Source organism: Lagopus muta, chromosome 2, assembly GCF_023343835.1.
Source record: "Lagopus muta isolate bLagMut1 chromosome 2, bLagMut1 primary, whole genome shotgun sequence".
In the NCBI taxonomy this organism is placed as follows: domain Eukaryota; kingdom Metazoa; phylum Chordata; class Aves; order Galliformes; family Phasianidae; genus Lagopus; species Lagopus muta.
The window spans coordinates 93638159-93653140 of NC_064434.1; the positions used below are offsets into that span (position 1 = coordinate 93638159).

At 48.7% G+C, this 14982-nt stretch overlaps 1 protein-coding gene across 2 annotated transcripts in view; it reads left to right on the top strand.

Moving 5' to 3' along the window:
• Positions 1–3197: 3197 nt before the first annotated feature.
• Positions 3198–14982, top strand: part of SOS1 (SOS Ras/Rac guanine nucleotide exchange factor 1) — a 44389-nt gene continuing 32604 nt past the window's right edge. The window contains exons 1-4 of one of the 2 annotated variants that reach the window (XM_048935567.1): positions 3198–3360; positions 11163–11288; positions 13475–13606; positions 14138–14302. In XM_048935567.1, the coding sequence (XP_048791524.1) occupies positions 3274–3360; positions 11163–11288; positions 13475–13606; positions 14138–14302 (510 nt within the window). In that variant the 5' untranslated portion in view covers positions 3198–3273. Of the gene's footprint in view, positions 3361–10354; positions 10414–11162; positions 11289–13474; positions 13607–14137; positions 14303–14982 lie in introns of those variants that run through there. The other variant, XM_048935568.1, reaches the window with a different exon arrangement.

Consider the following 14982-nt stretch of genomic DNA (forward strand, 5'->3'; position numbering starts at 1 on the left):
AATGTATGAAAGGTCAGACCACTGGAGCTCCACTGAATTTAGAGTAGCACTTAGGTGTAGGCGGTATTACCCTTGTGTGCCCCTAGGCATTGAATATATGTATTTTGGACATGTCCTTCCAAACTCTGGCTCGTTTAATTTCTTCCTCAGAGTAACTTGACCTCTCCCTCTATCAGGTGCACCTCTGTTGCTCGCAAAACTGGATTTATATTTTAATCTTTTCAGCTGAGCTATTTCTTGATGGTCTGTTTGTTTGTATAATGCCTATAGCTTGTTGGATCTGCTGGCCCCATCTCTTCCCTTGCACTGAACCTCAAATCCGCCCTGTGGGAGAGGTGGTAACGAGCCCTGGTGCCGGGAAGCTGAATTCTCAGAAAAGGCAAGAAGTTCTGGGTGTTTCACTTGTGTATTGCTGCTGCCCAAGGGGGATTTCCATCCTGCCTCTGTGGACTATTCCTCACTTCAACGTGCAAAAAGTAACAGACTTCTAACCAAGTACAACATAGCTGATGTGCAAGCATGCTTCTTCCTCTTAGGTTTCTGCAGCAGCTGGGGCCCCATAGCTTGCTGTTTGGGGCTTCTGGGGCACTGCTGAACAGCGAGCACCAGGAGCTTGGGGAAATTGTTTTTTGCCCAGGTCTCAACCTTCTGGTAGAAAGATGTACAGCTGCAATTGCTTGCCAAAATCAAGGAAGATGGGGAAAGAGAAAGGAGAGAGCGCATGTGCTAAGATGTGATTGTCTCAAGTTTATTTTTACAGCCAAGACAGCTTGCCTTCTCTGTGCTACTTTCTAGTTTGGAACATGAGCTAAGGCTGGATCCCTCCTCAGATGGAGCTTCTTCAAGAGAACAAAGAAGCCGGGTTGTCCAGGTCCTTCGCAGAAAGGAAAGCTGTGCCAGAACCCCCAGCCTGACACTGACAGCTCAGGTCATGCCAGCTTGGTGCAGTATTGTGGACCGCAGCCCTCACGCGTTAATCTCTAGCTAGAAGAGTTTATGAGCAAAGCACGAGTGTAATTTTACACCCGGTGTTGCACATATTTGATAGCAGGATTGAAACGCTGACAGACTGACGTTTCACCATATGGCAGACTGAGATGCTGAGATGGCAATGCTGAACTTGCAGGCAGTCTGCTAGGCCAAGCAACCAGCTCTGAGAGGCAAAAACCCTCTTTTCATCCCCATCCCAGCGTGTTCAAAGCAGAAGTCTGACTCCTTCAGACAGCAGAGTCTGGCTGGAGAAAATCGCCTGAGGCAGAGCTGTGGGGTAAAGAAGTTCTGAGAAGCTCTATCCATTGTCTGCTGCAATGCTGCTCAGTGTCTGGGGACCATCTCCTGTCCTCAGAGCACTTCACATGCTAATTAAGCGAGCTTCCCCATGTGCATGCCATTCCTGACAGGTGTCTGTGCTATCGGCACTGGAAAAAGATGAGACTGCAGTCTGCCCAAGCGCTCTGTCTGGGTACCTCACTCTCCTCCCATCCATGAAGCTGATCCCAAACCATCCTTCCAGCAATCTGCAGAGGTTTCATTCTTCTCACCCTTCCTGTGAGCTTAGCTGGATGACTTCTCTAGTCCTGAGACTCATTTTACAGAACAGGGCACAGTGGATCTGCGTCTGATTTCTAGCATCCTTTACCCTGCCAGGCCCTACAAAGAGGGAACATCATTTGTGTTACAGCTGTGCTTTTCTTGGCCTTTTTTTCTCCCCCCACCCTTCAAGCTGCTCTTGTGCTGCTTGAACAGGGTGTTTATTTATCCTTGATCTCAGCGCATGGGAGGTGCCTGTGTCTTTCTAAGGACAAGCAACAGAGCTGCCCCAGGAGCAGTAACACTGCCCGTGGTCTCAAGCTGCCAGCAGATAGCCAGAGGCAGGCACCATCACCTGCCTGCATCTCCATCAGCCACACAAGAAGCAAGGCCTGGGGCCAGAGCGAGCAGTCAGCATGTGGGCACTTGGCTGAGAGAGGGGCTGGGGGCTGCTTCCCCCCAGACTGGCTCCCTCTGGAGCAATTAAACTTGAAGGTACAATAAGTAAATCTGCAGACAGCAATACAGTAGGAGGAGCTGTTTCTTCCCTCGAGGGCAGAGAGACCTTGCAGAAAAATCATAACAAATTAGAGGGCCAGGCAATCACCAGCTGCATGAATTCAGTGAGTGCAAGTGCTGGATTCTGCAGCTGGGTTGGGCAACCCTAAGTCTAGCTAGGTGCAGACTGGAGGATGAGAGGCTGGAGAGCAGCTGTGCTGACAGATAGTGGGGTTGTGGTTGGTGAACAAAACTATTAGTGTCCACGGCAGGGCTGCGAGGATGGAGAAGGGTCTGCAGGACAACGTGTGTGAGGAGTGCAAAGGTGCCTGGGTTTGCTCAGTGCGGAGCAGAGCAGCTGAGGGGAGGCCTCGTGGCACCTGCAGCTCCTCACAGGGAGCGCAGGGCAGCGCTGAGCTCTGCTCTGTGGGGACGGTGCGGAGCTGCGTGAGGAGAGGGGCAGCTGGGGGTTAGGGTCTGCACCAGGAACAGGCTGCCCAGGACAGTCGTAGCCCTAATGCCGGAGCTCAGGCACTGCCGAACACCGCTCTAAGACATCAGGTTTGGGCGGTGGGATCCTCGCGTATGACAACGATGACCCGATGACGGCTCGGGCTGGAAAGGATCTTAAAGACCGGCGTGCCCTTCCAGCTCGGGTCAGTCTATGATCCTGTGGTTCTATAAGGGCGTTCTCTCTTCTGCACGCCCGCGCAGCGCTACTCGGGCTGCGCAGCGGCTCACGGCCGAGCTCCCCTCGCGGACCGGGGGCAGCCCCGCGGGGGCGGAGCGGCGGCGTGAGGTCACCTCCACCGTGCAGGAGGGCCGCGGCGACGGCGGCGCCCCTGTAGGCGCGCAGGCGCGGGGCGGGCCGGCGCCGCGCATGCTCCGCGGGCGCCAACCGTGCGGGCGAGGACGGGGAGCTCGGAGAGCGGGGAGGCGGCGGCGCTCGCGCTCCGGGCGCCCGACCCCGCCCCTCGCGGCCCGCGCGCCGCGCCGCGTGACCCCGCTCCCGCCGCCCCCGCACCTCCGCGGCGCCGCGGGGCGACCACCGAGAGCCGGGCGAGGAATGCGGCAGCCGCCGCCTCCCCCCGCCGCTGCGGGCCTGCCGGCGGCGGCGGCGGCGGGGGGCCGCCGGGCCTCCTGGTGAGGGGGCGCCCAGCCCTCCCGCCGCGGCCTTTCCTCCACGCCGAGCCCGGCCCGCCCTGCCCTGCCCGCCGCCCCGAGCGGGCCGGGCCCGGCGGCACCATGCAGGCGCAGCCGCTGCTCTACGAGTTCTTCAGCGAGGAGAACGCGCCCAAGTGGCGGGGGCTGCTCGTGCCCGCCCTGAAGAAGGTGAGGGGGAAGTGGGAGCGGCGCTCGGCCCCGCCGGCCGCACCGGGCCTTCTCCGTGCCGCCCGGAGCGGCGGGGGGGAAGCGGCCGGGCCTCTCCGCTTCTCCCGCTCCGGAAGCGTCCAGGGGAGAGCGCCCGGCCCGGCCCGGCGGCGCGGTGACAGCCGGGGGCTGCGTGCGCGGAGCGGGCCGGGCGCCGCGGGGGGGATCGCGGGGAGCTCCGGCTGGGCCGCGGCTGGGGTTGCCGGCCCCGGGTTGGGCCGGTCCGAGGGGATCCGGTAGGACGCCGTCATCCCTCGGTATGGTGGAGCTGACGGGCGCGGACGGACGCTGTGAGGTAGAGGGGAGGAACGGTGAGCGCTCCTCCGTCCTCCTGCAGCCGGGCCCGGGAAGTGCAGGACGTGAGGAGCGGCGGTGTCTGACGCTGCTGCTCGGACTGGCCTCGTATTGCTAGCGGAGCGCTTCTTGGTTGTACGGCAGTGTTTTCGTGTGGCTGCCTGTATCCACGGCGATGAACGGCAGCTGCTGGGTGAAGGACCTGCTCCAAGGGCTGGCTGACCTCTCGTTCCCCATCGCTGACTGGAGGTCTCAAGCACTGCAGTCGTACCGGTGCAGCATTTCTTCCCTGTTTCCTCTTGCGACACGTAGCCCCGTTTTTCTGGCCTGCTCTGAGCTCTCAAACGCTTTGGCCACATCCAGTTCTTGGAGATCTTCTTGCTTGTCTTCTGTATAGTGTGCTGTGCTCGAGGTTCAAACCTTCTTGGTAGTCGTTTCTTTGGAAGCAGATGGCTGGGCAGACTGCATGGCTCAGGTTCTCGCTGCACCTGAGTGTGGATGGCCACCGGGTGGGGGCTGGAGCCACCTGCGGCCTCCAAGCACCTTCCAGAGGAGTGAACTTGCCCTGGACCTTCCATGGCGTAACAGTTTGCCTGACTTGGAGCAAGGCTTGATGCTGAGTGCTGGAGGACACACGCAGAGGGTCTCAAGGCAAAATTTAGTCTGGAATTATTTGAGTCAAGAACACAAGGTTTCATCCCAAAGGACAAGCCGTTCACAGGGTTACCTTGGAGTAAGGATGCTTGCTGGAGGAGTTGGATGAGTTGCTTGGGTGAAAGGAGGAAGAAGAGTCAGAAGTCACAAACAGGCCGATGGAGATAAGCTGCCAAGGGTGCCAGCTCGGCCCTGCAAGGTACAGTCGTCTTGGTTTCGTGGTGTGGTGCTCTCTGTGGGTAGTGGGACAGCTGGGGTGAGGTGGAGTTAGTTCTGAAGCTCTGATGCCCAGATGTGTGACTGTCGAGCAGATGTTAGTGCTTTGAACCTCTGCTTTCATGAGGTTTACACCTGTTTCTTATCTTCTCTCATGCTGTGCCCAGCATACTCCAGAAGTGTCATCGTGTGCCGCTTCCTGCTGCTGTCCTTGTAAATGTAGAAATAAAGAACCCATCCGTATTGTTATCTTCTGTGCTGAACATCCAAATACTTGAGTTACAGGAAAACTAAATGACAGATGAGAACATATGGCTTCTTAATAGCTTCTTCATTAATTAAGAAGCCAAATGGAGTATTTTACTAACTTAAATGGGTACAAGTTATCTTGGCTAGCGTGCTTAGTCCCGATAAAAGCCTCATAAAGTAACAAACCTGTCTGAAGTATCAGGTGCAAGCAGGAGAGCTGCAGTGTGCTTGCTCTGACAGCTGTCTGTTGTTGCTTGGGAGACAGGTGCAGCGTGCAGCCCTGCAGTGGGTAGCTCAGGGCCAGTGTCCCGGTGCTGTGCTGCCCAGAGCAACTCGCACCTGGAGCCTACATGTGGGACCAGTAAAACAGAGAATGTGGCAGCGAATGCCAGCAAGACCAAAGGGCAGAACTTTCCCAGAAGGAGAGCACTGTGTGCCTTTGCTAAATTGCTAGAGCACGTGCTCTCTGCGGTCAGGTTATCAGGTGCTGATGTGCACCCTGTCATGAACCGAGGAGGATTTTCCCTTCTTGCCTCCAGTGAGCTGACTGCTCTGGTGCCTGCTCGTGGGTAGTGGTAGTGCTCTGGTTTCTGAGTTCCTCCTTGAAACCTGTTGGGTACCCGAACAGGATCGTTCCATTCTCCGTAGCTGCAAGTGAGACTTGGGAAGACCTATGTTGAGTTACTATTGCTGATTAGGAGAATGGTGTTTAACGCTGTTGAAGCACCTATACCAGCATAAAGCGTTCCCAGCTACTGGGGATGGCTACCATTAGTCTTTTGTAACTACACGCTGGCTTGTAACTTGGAGCTCAAACAGCACCTCCTGGAATCACTTCCTAAAAAATAGGTATTGTTGAGTAATTGCAAAGGGTTTTCTCTTTCTTGATGAGTTATTTTGATTTTGTGTTTTTGTTAACAAAAGCAAGCATGTAGTAAGTATAAATTGCTTCTTGCATCAGTGCAGTTTTGCAAGCATGTGTCGTGTGTTTCATTAGATATGGGCCTTAACAATGGAGTCTGTAATGCACTGTCTTTGCATTCAACAGCTGCATTTGAAAAAAGCAGCTTTTGTACCATTCAGATGATAATGTAATCCCTTTTCTTCCTATTCTCCTTCAGATCCTGTCAAGATAGACTTCAGTGCACTCAATTAGGAGGGAAATGATGTGCAGTGAGATGCTTCTCTGCCTCGTCACTATTATTTCATAGCATCAGAAGACAGAGTGTTACAGAGGCCCTCAGTTGCTGACAAAAGACAGCAATCCTGATGATAAGCTTCAAGAAAAGGAAATAAGGATAGCAGCTGGTGTTGAAATAGAAGTTGTAGAGGTGGGCAGGTGAGGTGCTGGGGATGAAGACGGAAGATTCAAGGCATATGAAACACCAGGGCTCTTGGCTGGCTGGAGAGAGAGACCTGTGCGTTTTGATGCACCGCGGAAGACAGAGTCAGAAGGAATGCCTGCAGAGAATGCCTCTTCAGCTGGTGTTCCTTTGTAGTGAACATGCGCGCTTTCTGCTGATCGTCATCTTTTTTGGATCATTTTTCATGAACATCTTTCCTTGTGGCTTCATCTTGCTCGTGCAGCAGGAATTGCTCTGCATACCCATGATGTGCTTCTTCCCTGATATGTTGATTTTTATCTTGGAAAGTGTCGTCCCTACTGATGGATCAAACAGTTTGATTATTTAGAGAAATAAAGAACGTCTGTACCGTACAGATACTCCACTGCTTGAGTACCTGGAGTTGCTCTGAATCTGTGTAGCAATTAATAAGGGGTGCCATTGGAATTCATTGTGGTCAAAATGATTGGATTGAAGTGGTTTAACAGCTGAAGAGGATTTGCTGCTTCAGCTAAGGGGAATGTTGTAGGTAGTGAGCTTGTGCGTATTCAGTGTATCGCATAGTCACTCTTCTATACCTTCCATAGAGAAAAGAGATGAGCAGAGTTCCTGAAGTGACTAAAGAGTGCTCAGGAAGCTGTGGCTGACAAAAACATTTTTGCCTGCCTCTTAATTACCTTATTCTTTGAACCCATGGCAGTCCAATTGCTGCTCTTCGCTCACAGTGGTGGTAGTTCTTGTTGGCAGCGCCTCGCTGCAGGTGTAGGGCGTGATTAATTCTCAGTAGCTTTGGATTCTCTGTGCTCTGGATGGCTGTGCAGAATAAAGTTAAGGTGCTGAAGTGTGGATTTAAGACCTCTGTGCTTGGGTTAGTTTACTGAATTAATTGATCGAGGTGACAGCACCACATGGGCGGGATTGCTGACTGTTGGCAAAGAGTACAAGAAGAAAAACACAGTTTTTGTGGAGTATTTGCTCTATGAGGACATCCAGTCACGCGACCTGTCCCTAAAGTATTTGATCCCACAGTGTTTTAGTGATAAGCAGCTGCTTGTCAGTGGTTTTTGTCATAGGGAATATAGTTGTCATTGGTTTTGTCATAGGGAATGTTAACAAAAGCTGCTTCAGTGGAAATAAGGGTTATAATAGTTGTTAAGACTTTAAAAGCAACCAAAGTGGGGGAAAAGAAAAAGCCTGCTCTGTTACCAAATTGCTTCTAATAATAACCTATCTGCCAAGGTCTGTATTTTCTGCTTCTACCCTTCGTATTTTTGTCTTAGAAAAATGCTTTTAATCAGTTGAGTCTCATCCTGTGTTTTGGAAAACAGCTTGGTCTTTGATTTGGGAGAAGTGCCAGAGGCCTTGCCTCTTTCCACTATGTGATATTGCAAGGAAAATCATAGATTCCCCCTCCAATAGCAGTAGAATATTTGCTATCTAAGCAGGCAGGGAAAGATAATGACTCTCTCTTTTCTTATGCAGTCTGCCGTCTCACTGCAGCTTCTTCCATTTTATTAACAAGATGCTCTGTTCAATACAGTGTTTTTCCTTCAGCTGCTTCCTTGCAAGCACTTCAGCTGCCACCAAGCAAGACTGGCAGTGCAGTGGTACCCCTGCTCGGCAAGGAAGCTGCTCGTGCTTCAACACATGTGGGTGTTTGGTGACTGCTTTGCCTTCTTGTCACACCCCAGTAGATGGGCAGTCTGACCTGGATGTGGAAATGCTGTTCTTTACCCAGGAGTAGATTGTTTTGGGTCATTACTTAGCTTAGGGTGATGCCATTCTGTTGTGCATCTTTCTGAAGCTTCTGCTGCTTGTGATGGGAGGCAGTTCTGTGTAGTTCTAGGCAGTCTTCATACACACCATGAAGTGTTTTTTGCCATAAGCTGAAATGTTTCAGCTTCACATTGGGTGTACATTTGGCCTTTGCTCTCGGAGGCATGAGGAAGGGATAACTGAAAATTGTTGCAGAGGAAGCTTGGTTTAGTATTAGTTTGTCAAACTTATTGTGCGAGTCTTCCCTTCTTCCCTGTTGTCAGACACCTCTGTAGGGCAGAATAAACTGCTGAATGTCAGCCTAGGCTTCGTTTGGAGTTATCTTGTGACCAGGTTCGGTACTGTTGTGTCGGGATGAACTGAGTTACAGCTGAGCGGGGGGGGGGCAGGGACTTCTAGCTGCTCTCACTTGTGCTGGCCCGCTAGGGTTTGTTGGGGTATCTCAAAGAATTGAAGCTTTTGTCAAAAGATGTTTATAGGCTGTTCTTGTGGTAATTTCCCTTATCGCAAGATAGATGTTTTGGTGTGTGCGTGTGGGAGGGAGGGATGGGTTCTGCCAGTATTGAAGGGAGAGGTGAAATGTGCAGATAAGAATCTTATCTAAACATCGCTACACTTCAGAAGTTGTTTCTCTGTGTTTATCGGGTGTGCTCCTGTGGTGGGCCTTTCTGGGGGGTGGGGTGGCCCTCTTGTTCTAATTTTGACTCTGAGCTGCCTGTCAGGAGGATGGAAGTCTCCTCCCCTTTCCCCAGCAGGGCAGTCTCCTCTTTGGGACTCAGCCATGTGGCAGAGCCTCTAGCAGGTGTTCTCACTTCATGCCTTCTCACCAAATCCTGCCTCTTGCCCGTCTCGCATCACACTCCTGAGCCTGCTGACCAGTGCGCTCAGTGCGGGCAGCCCAGGCCCAGCCTTGGTGCCGCCGTGCTTCAGATGACATGCTTTGCGCCCCTTGTGCACCTGGATCTCCTTTCATTTTGCTTGTTGGACCGATTGTTTTCTTGCTTTTGCTAGTATGACTTTGAACCCTAAACGATACTAAATCTCACTTCAGCTTCATTGCTATACTTTTACTGCCTCTCTAACAGAGATAAACAGTGCTGGCGACCCGCGGCACCTCGTGCTCTGCTCTGGCACAGCTCAGTGGTGCCTGAGGACGGCGGCCTTCAAGGAGAGTGATGTAACTGCTCCCCAAACATAAAAAAATGTTTGGAACTTTATCTCCTGAACTAGGAATAGGTTATCATTGTTGACTCTGCTTTGGCTGACTGTGGATAATGTTTCAGGTCATGGCCTGATGTGGTATTTGTTTGTTCTTATTCCTATAGATTTACAGACAGAAAGGGTTTGAAGTCTGCCATCTGCTTTCTAAGCAAGGGAGAAAGCAGAGCGACTTCTCATTGCTCAGGTTTATCACGTTACGTATTCTTACTGTCTGCTTGACTTGGTAATTTAGTATTTTCAAAATACAGAACAGTGCAGTAACCTGTAGGGCTAACCTAATGTGAATATGTTCAGATCTGCCTAAGAAAAACAACAAGAGGGCATCTTGTAGGCAGCTTAGACCTGTTGATCTTCAAGAGAATTTTTTCTGCAAGCCTGTAATTTGTGATGTGAGACCGCCCCAGGACGGCACGGTGTGTCAGGCTGCAGTGCTTGAATGGTAGGCCGTGCTGGGGGCCGCTGGGCGCGCTGTTCCCCGGGTGCCTCCAGCAGTGTGCTGTGTGTTACTGGGAATATGAAACCATTGGCATAATCAAAATGCTCCCCTTAGGGAGAGCTTCGCCTGTTCTATTTCTGCCCACATTTTCAAGTTAAAAAGCAGTAAATGTTGGAGGTGTTTTTTAGGACGTAATGCATCAGGGTATGCAACCTGCAGAAGCTAAACCCGTGATCGGGCACGTTTAATTCTCAGTAGCAGCTCTGTGAGTGGCGGGGCTGTGCCTAGACATGAAGTGCTCCAACTAATGAGTGCCTTAGCGAGCAAGTGGATTTCTATTTGAGGCTGTTGTGTGTTTGAACTTCGTAACATTTAATTCTTGCTATGGCTGCAAATAGGAACGAGAACTCAGCTGTGAAATTAAATAATTATGGCAGCAGAATTTGAGTATAGACATAGGCTTAATATTTGGATGAGACAAATTGTCGGGTTTTGGCTTAAGGTGGTTCTGTTATTCTATTAGCGATTGGGAGAACTGGAGACGTTTGGAGTTGAATGCAGTGGGAATGGTAAATTGATGAAATGAGGGCTTGAAAAGCATTGCGAAAGTCAGCAATCGACGTGCTCTGCCATAATATTTGCCACCAGTGTTCAGGACTGAGATTCAACCGCCTGTCAATTTTAGGCTCTTGGAGTGGTGAGCTTTGCACGCCTGAATTTCCAACGGGTTAAAATTGTGCTTCTGTTCACTGCAGAGATGCAAAGAAAAGCTGTCCCCACAAACTGGCTGTGGAAGTTTAAATGACCGTCTGGAAAAATACATGGGTAAGCTGACCCCTTGGGGGAGCTGAGCAGGAGCGTGTCTCTGTGGGTTTGCCCCGGGGAGAACCTGCAGACACTGGTGGCATGTGTGGAGATGCGTGGGGACTGAACTTCAAAAGCCTCATGCTGCTGAATGCCAGCGTGACCGCGGCCTACTTCAAGTGTTCCCGTTCTTCCTTCTAAACTAGAGCCTGACATCAAAACAAGGAGCATGGAAGCAAACTTCTGAGCCAGCCTTACTTAACGAGGGCCTGTTGAGAATGGATTGGACGATTTGTTGGCTAAATGCTGCTGGGGTCGTTTCTATTTCTGCAGGGCTCTTGCTTTGCAAAACGTTTTGTGTATTACTGTGTTGTAGCTTGAGTGGTGCACGGGCAGGGGGTTGTGAAAAGGGAGGAAGCGCCGTGCCTGACGTATATCCTGCACACAACGGTGTGAAGAGCTAGGGGAGAAAGATCCAGTGGGCAGTGTTTCTGAAGAGTTTTCCTAACTGCACTTCTGAACACCGTTATTAATTAGGTGGTTTCTGACATTAAATATTGCAGCAGTTTGGGTATGTTTAAACATTTGAGGTTTCTGTTTCTATCAAGTGTAAATGAGCATTTCAGTTCTGTGCGGTGCGCCTTAGCAGAGGTATGGCACACGCACTCCTCAAAGGAGTTACCTGAGCTGTTCTACTCATCCTTACGTCATAATATTTGCATGTTTGGGTAAGAGCAAAAATAATGCATAAATTCTTCTCTTTTGTTCAGGTTCAGGTGCAAGTCCATCCTAAACTCTCCTCTACCGAAGATGCGTTGCAGTATGTGGAGGAGCTGATTCTCCAGTTGCTAAATATGTTGTGTCAAGCCCAGCCGAGAAGTTTTCTGGATGTAGAGGTACAGAGAATGTTTATTACAAATCTGATCTCTGTTTTGCAACTTAATTTGAGCTGTTGTATGAAAAATTAATATAATAATGATTTCACAATGTAAAAGACAACTGTTGGTATAAGAGGGAAAAGCACTAATTATGTATGTTTATGTAACAGAACCTTCAGCATGAAACCTCTGCTGAGTTACCTAACAGGCGATTCTCCCATCAGTTGCCTTTGTAGTTTGGTGTGCAGTAAAACTGTCTCTGTGATCCACGATACTTTGTAGCAGTTGGGAAGCACAACTTCTGAGCGTAAAGCTGAAAGCTGACTGGTTCCTTTAAGAAAACTTTTATTTCACCGCCCCCAGTACTGCATGCTGACTATACCTGCATAGACTGAGACCTCACACTGCTTTCTCAGCCTGCTGATAATGGCTGGTACCCCTCAGAACTCCGATCTAAAATAATTCAATCACTTTCAGAATGAGTCAAAGAACACTTCTTCGTGTAGAAATGTTTGACAAAAGAATCATAAGAAAAGATATTTTCACCCTGACATTTGAGAAGTGTCTTATCTTCATTTAAGAAACAAGCCAATTTAGTTATGCCCCAAGCCCATGAATATCTTGGTAGCCCTTTTTGCTTAGCTGTGCTGCAGACTCTATTTGTAGTGAGCACACTGCTGTCCAGCACCTGGGGGCTGTGCCAGGTTAGGTTGCTAAGCAAGATGCAACTTCCTTGCTTTCTGAGGAAAGTGTGGAAGAGAAGTGCAGGCAGCACAGTGACAAGTATGTGGGGGGCTGAGGAGCTAACAGCCTAACAGAAAATCCACCAAGCTGTCTCAGAGCTCAAGATTTGCGAGTTCTGTATGTTTATGTAGCAGAACCATCAGCATAAAACCTGCTGAGTTACCTAAGAGGTGTTTTTCCCATCGGTTGAACTTGTTCAGTGCCCAGTAAAACTGTCTGTGTGAGCTGTCTTACTGCGTAATAGCTGGTCATAAATTTCATCCTTCCTTTCTGAATGCTGACTCCCCAGTGGTGGTCAGGATCCCCTCTCACGGCTGGCCTGTTTTGCAATGTTCTTCTGGTCAGCGGAGGTTTGTGGAAGATTGCATCAAGTGTTTTGTTGCTGCTGTTTAAAACACAACATCAAATGGAGCATTGCTTTAAGATTCCTAATGATGGTCAAATCAAGCCCTTAGGATGAGAAATAGAAGAACTGAAGATGATCAAGCAACCTCAGTTTACCCCCTTAGTGTTTATACGTGATGATGCTGTCTTTAATTACATGGTCATACACGTTTGTTTTTCCCTTGGGTCACCTTAATTCTTCAGTCAGCAGTCTGAGCTGCATTAGGGGAATGATTTGGTGTTAGCAAATGAGTTGCAGGTTATTTTGTACAACATCTCCATTTTCCTTTTGCAGAGGTGTTATAATGAAGGGGGAAAAAAGAATAAAAGTCTGTATTTCAGAGAGTTGGATGCTATCTTTACAGAGCTGTAATCTGTCCTGTATGTTTTTTTGGAAGCTTTTTGTTTGTGTTCTTCACCTTTTGTCGTGGTCATAAATTTCATCTTCCTTGTTTCATGGTTGCTCAAATTGGGGTCATATTTACGTAAGTGAGCACTTGCAGTTGTAACAGTCAGTGGGAACAGTGGTCTGAAAAAATGAGATGTGAAGTTATCTGAAAAGTTAGATTTCTGACTGCTTTGTTTAAGCACCTGGGCTACCAAAACCAGGCAGGCCTTTGAATCTCTGAAGATCCATGTGTGAGCTCAAACAGCAGAGCTCTTTGGAGCATGGTCCGTACGTAGGTATATCCAGGCATGCTGGATGAAGTAAATAAACTGCTGTGGCTGTTGTATACAAGGAGTAAAGCACTAGGATGAGACACAGTCCTGTATTTAAATGTTGAATTATCAGCGTATGTCTGGTGAGGAAGCTGTGTACAGAAGCAACTTAATTCTGGTGCTTCTCAAGTTTTGAGCAGTCAGTTTGTCTTTGTGGATGATTTTTTGGTACAGCATCATCAATGTAGTGAGAAGCTTGTGCCCAGAACAGTAGAATTTCAAGCTTTTATAGTCTTAAGTATGGACATTATTAGGCATTCATCTGTTAACTAGTGGAAAGAGATTTCATAATGTAGTGATATCGCTAAGGTCATTCAGATAATGCATTTACCCTTTAGTCCTTCTCTTTTTTTAAGGATCGTGTTCAGAAAAGCTTTCCCCATCCTATTGATAAGTGGGCAATAGCTGATGCCCAGTCTGCCATTGAGAAACGAAAACGAAGAAATCCGTTATCTCTCCCAGTAGAAAAAATCCATCCTTTATTGAAGGTCAGTAGCGATGTCAGCTTGCTTTTGGAATGCAATTGGAAGTTGACTGCTTTGTTTTGTGTGATTTCTGTTTGCTGCCTGAAATGTAAACAAACAAAAAAACCAACATATGTTTCTTTCAATGTAATTTAATTGTCAGCGTTTCCAGTTTAGTTAATTGCATTTGCTTACACACCTAAGGATATTTTTGGAAATTTCTTGATTGTTTTTCGAGTCGAGCAAAATTAGAATAACCAAATACGTAGCAAATGAGTGCATAGCTTTCTTTATCCACTAGAGAGTGCACTAGCTTTCAAGCAAGATTTCTGGGACAATTCTTCACTGTGGTCACTTCTGTAGCTGATAGAGCAGCATTTACAGTGATGCTGTTTGTTTACTTGGCCTACAGACTGTTGCATTACTGTTACTAAAATAGACTGTATGTAGTGGATGTTGAGTAGAGTCTTAAACTTACACCACAGCTTACAACTACAAACCATATATTTTGACACCTGAATAACATGGGATGTTTGTTTTTTTTTTTCCTTTCAGGAGGTTCTAGGTTACAAAATTGACCACCAAGTGTCTGTTTACATAGTGGCAGTATTAGAATACATTTCTGCAGACATATTAAAATTGGTTGGGAATTATGTACGAAATATAAGGCATTATGAGATTACAAAACAAGATATTAAAGTGGCAATGTGTGCTGATAAGGTAAGTTTAACTCTTTTTTTGTGTAAATGCTTTAAAAATGGTGAAGCAGCACTGACTTCAAAATGTCACATTCCTGGGCTGTAATAATTGGGCCACCTTTTCTTGCGCACATTTGTGTGGAACTTCCTATGCTGCAGCTGATGTCTGTTTCCCCTTGTCCTGTCTCCACGTACCACTGAAAAGAGACTGGCCTCACCACTCGCTGTGGCCCCCACACCTCAGATATTTATAAACCTGGATTAGATCCCCTCTCAGTCGTCTTTTCTCAAGCCTAAATAATCCCAGTTCACTCAGCCTTTCTTCATAGGGGAGATGCTCCAGGCCCTCCACCATCTTTGTGGTCCTCTGCTGGACTCTTTCCAAGAGGTCCTTGTCTTTTTTGTACTGGGGAGCCCAGAACTGGACGCAGTACTCCAGATGAGGCCTTACCAGGGCAGAGTAGAGGGGGAGGATCACCTCCCTCGACCTGCTGGACACACTCTTTTTAATGCACCCCAGAATGCCATTGGCTTTTTTGGCCACGAGGGCACACTGCTGCCTCATGGCCAACCTGTCGTCCACCAGGACACCCAGGTCCCTCTCTGCAGAGCTCCTCTCCAGCAGCTCATCCCCCAACCTGTATTGGTGCATGCAATTATTCCTCCCTAGCTGCAAGACTCTACACTTGCTTTTGTTGAGCT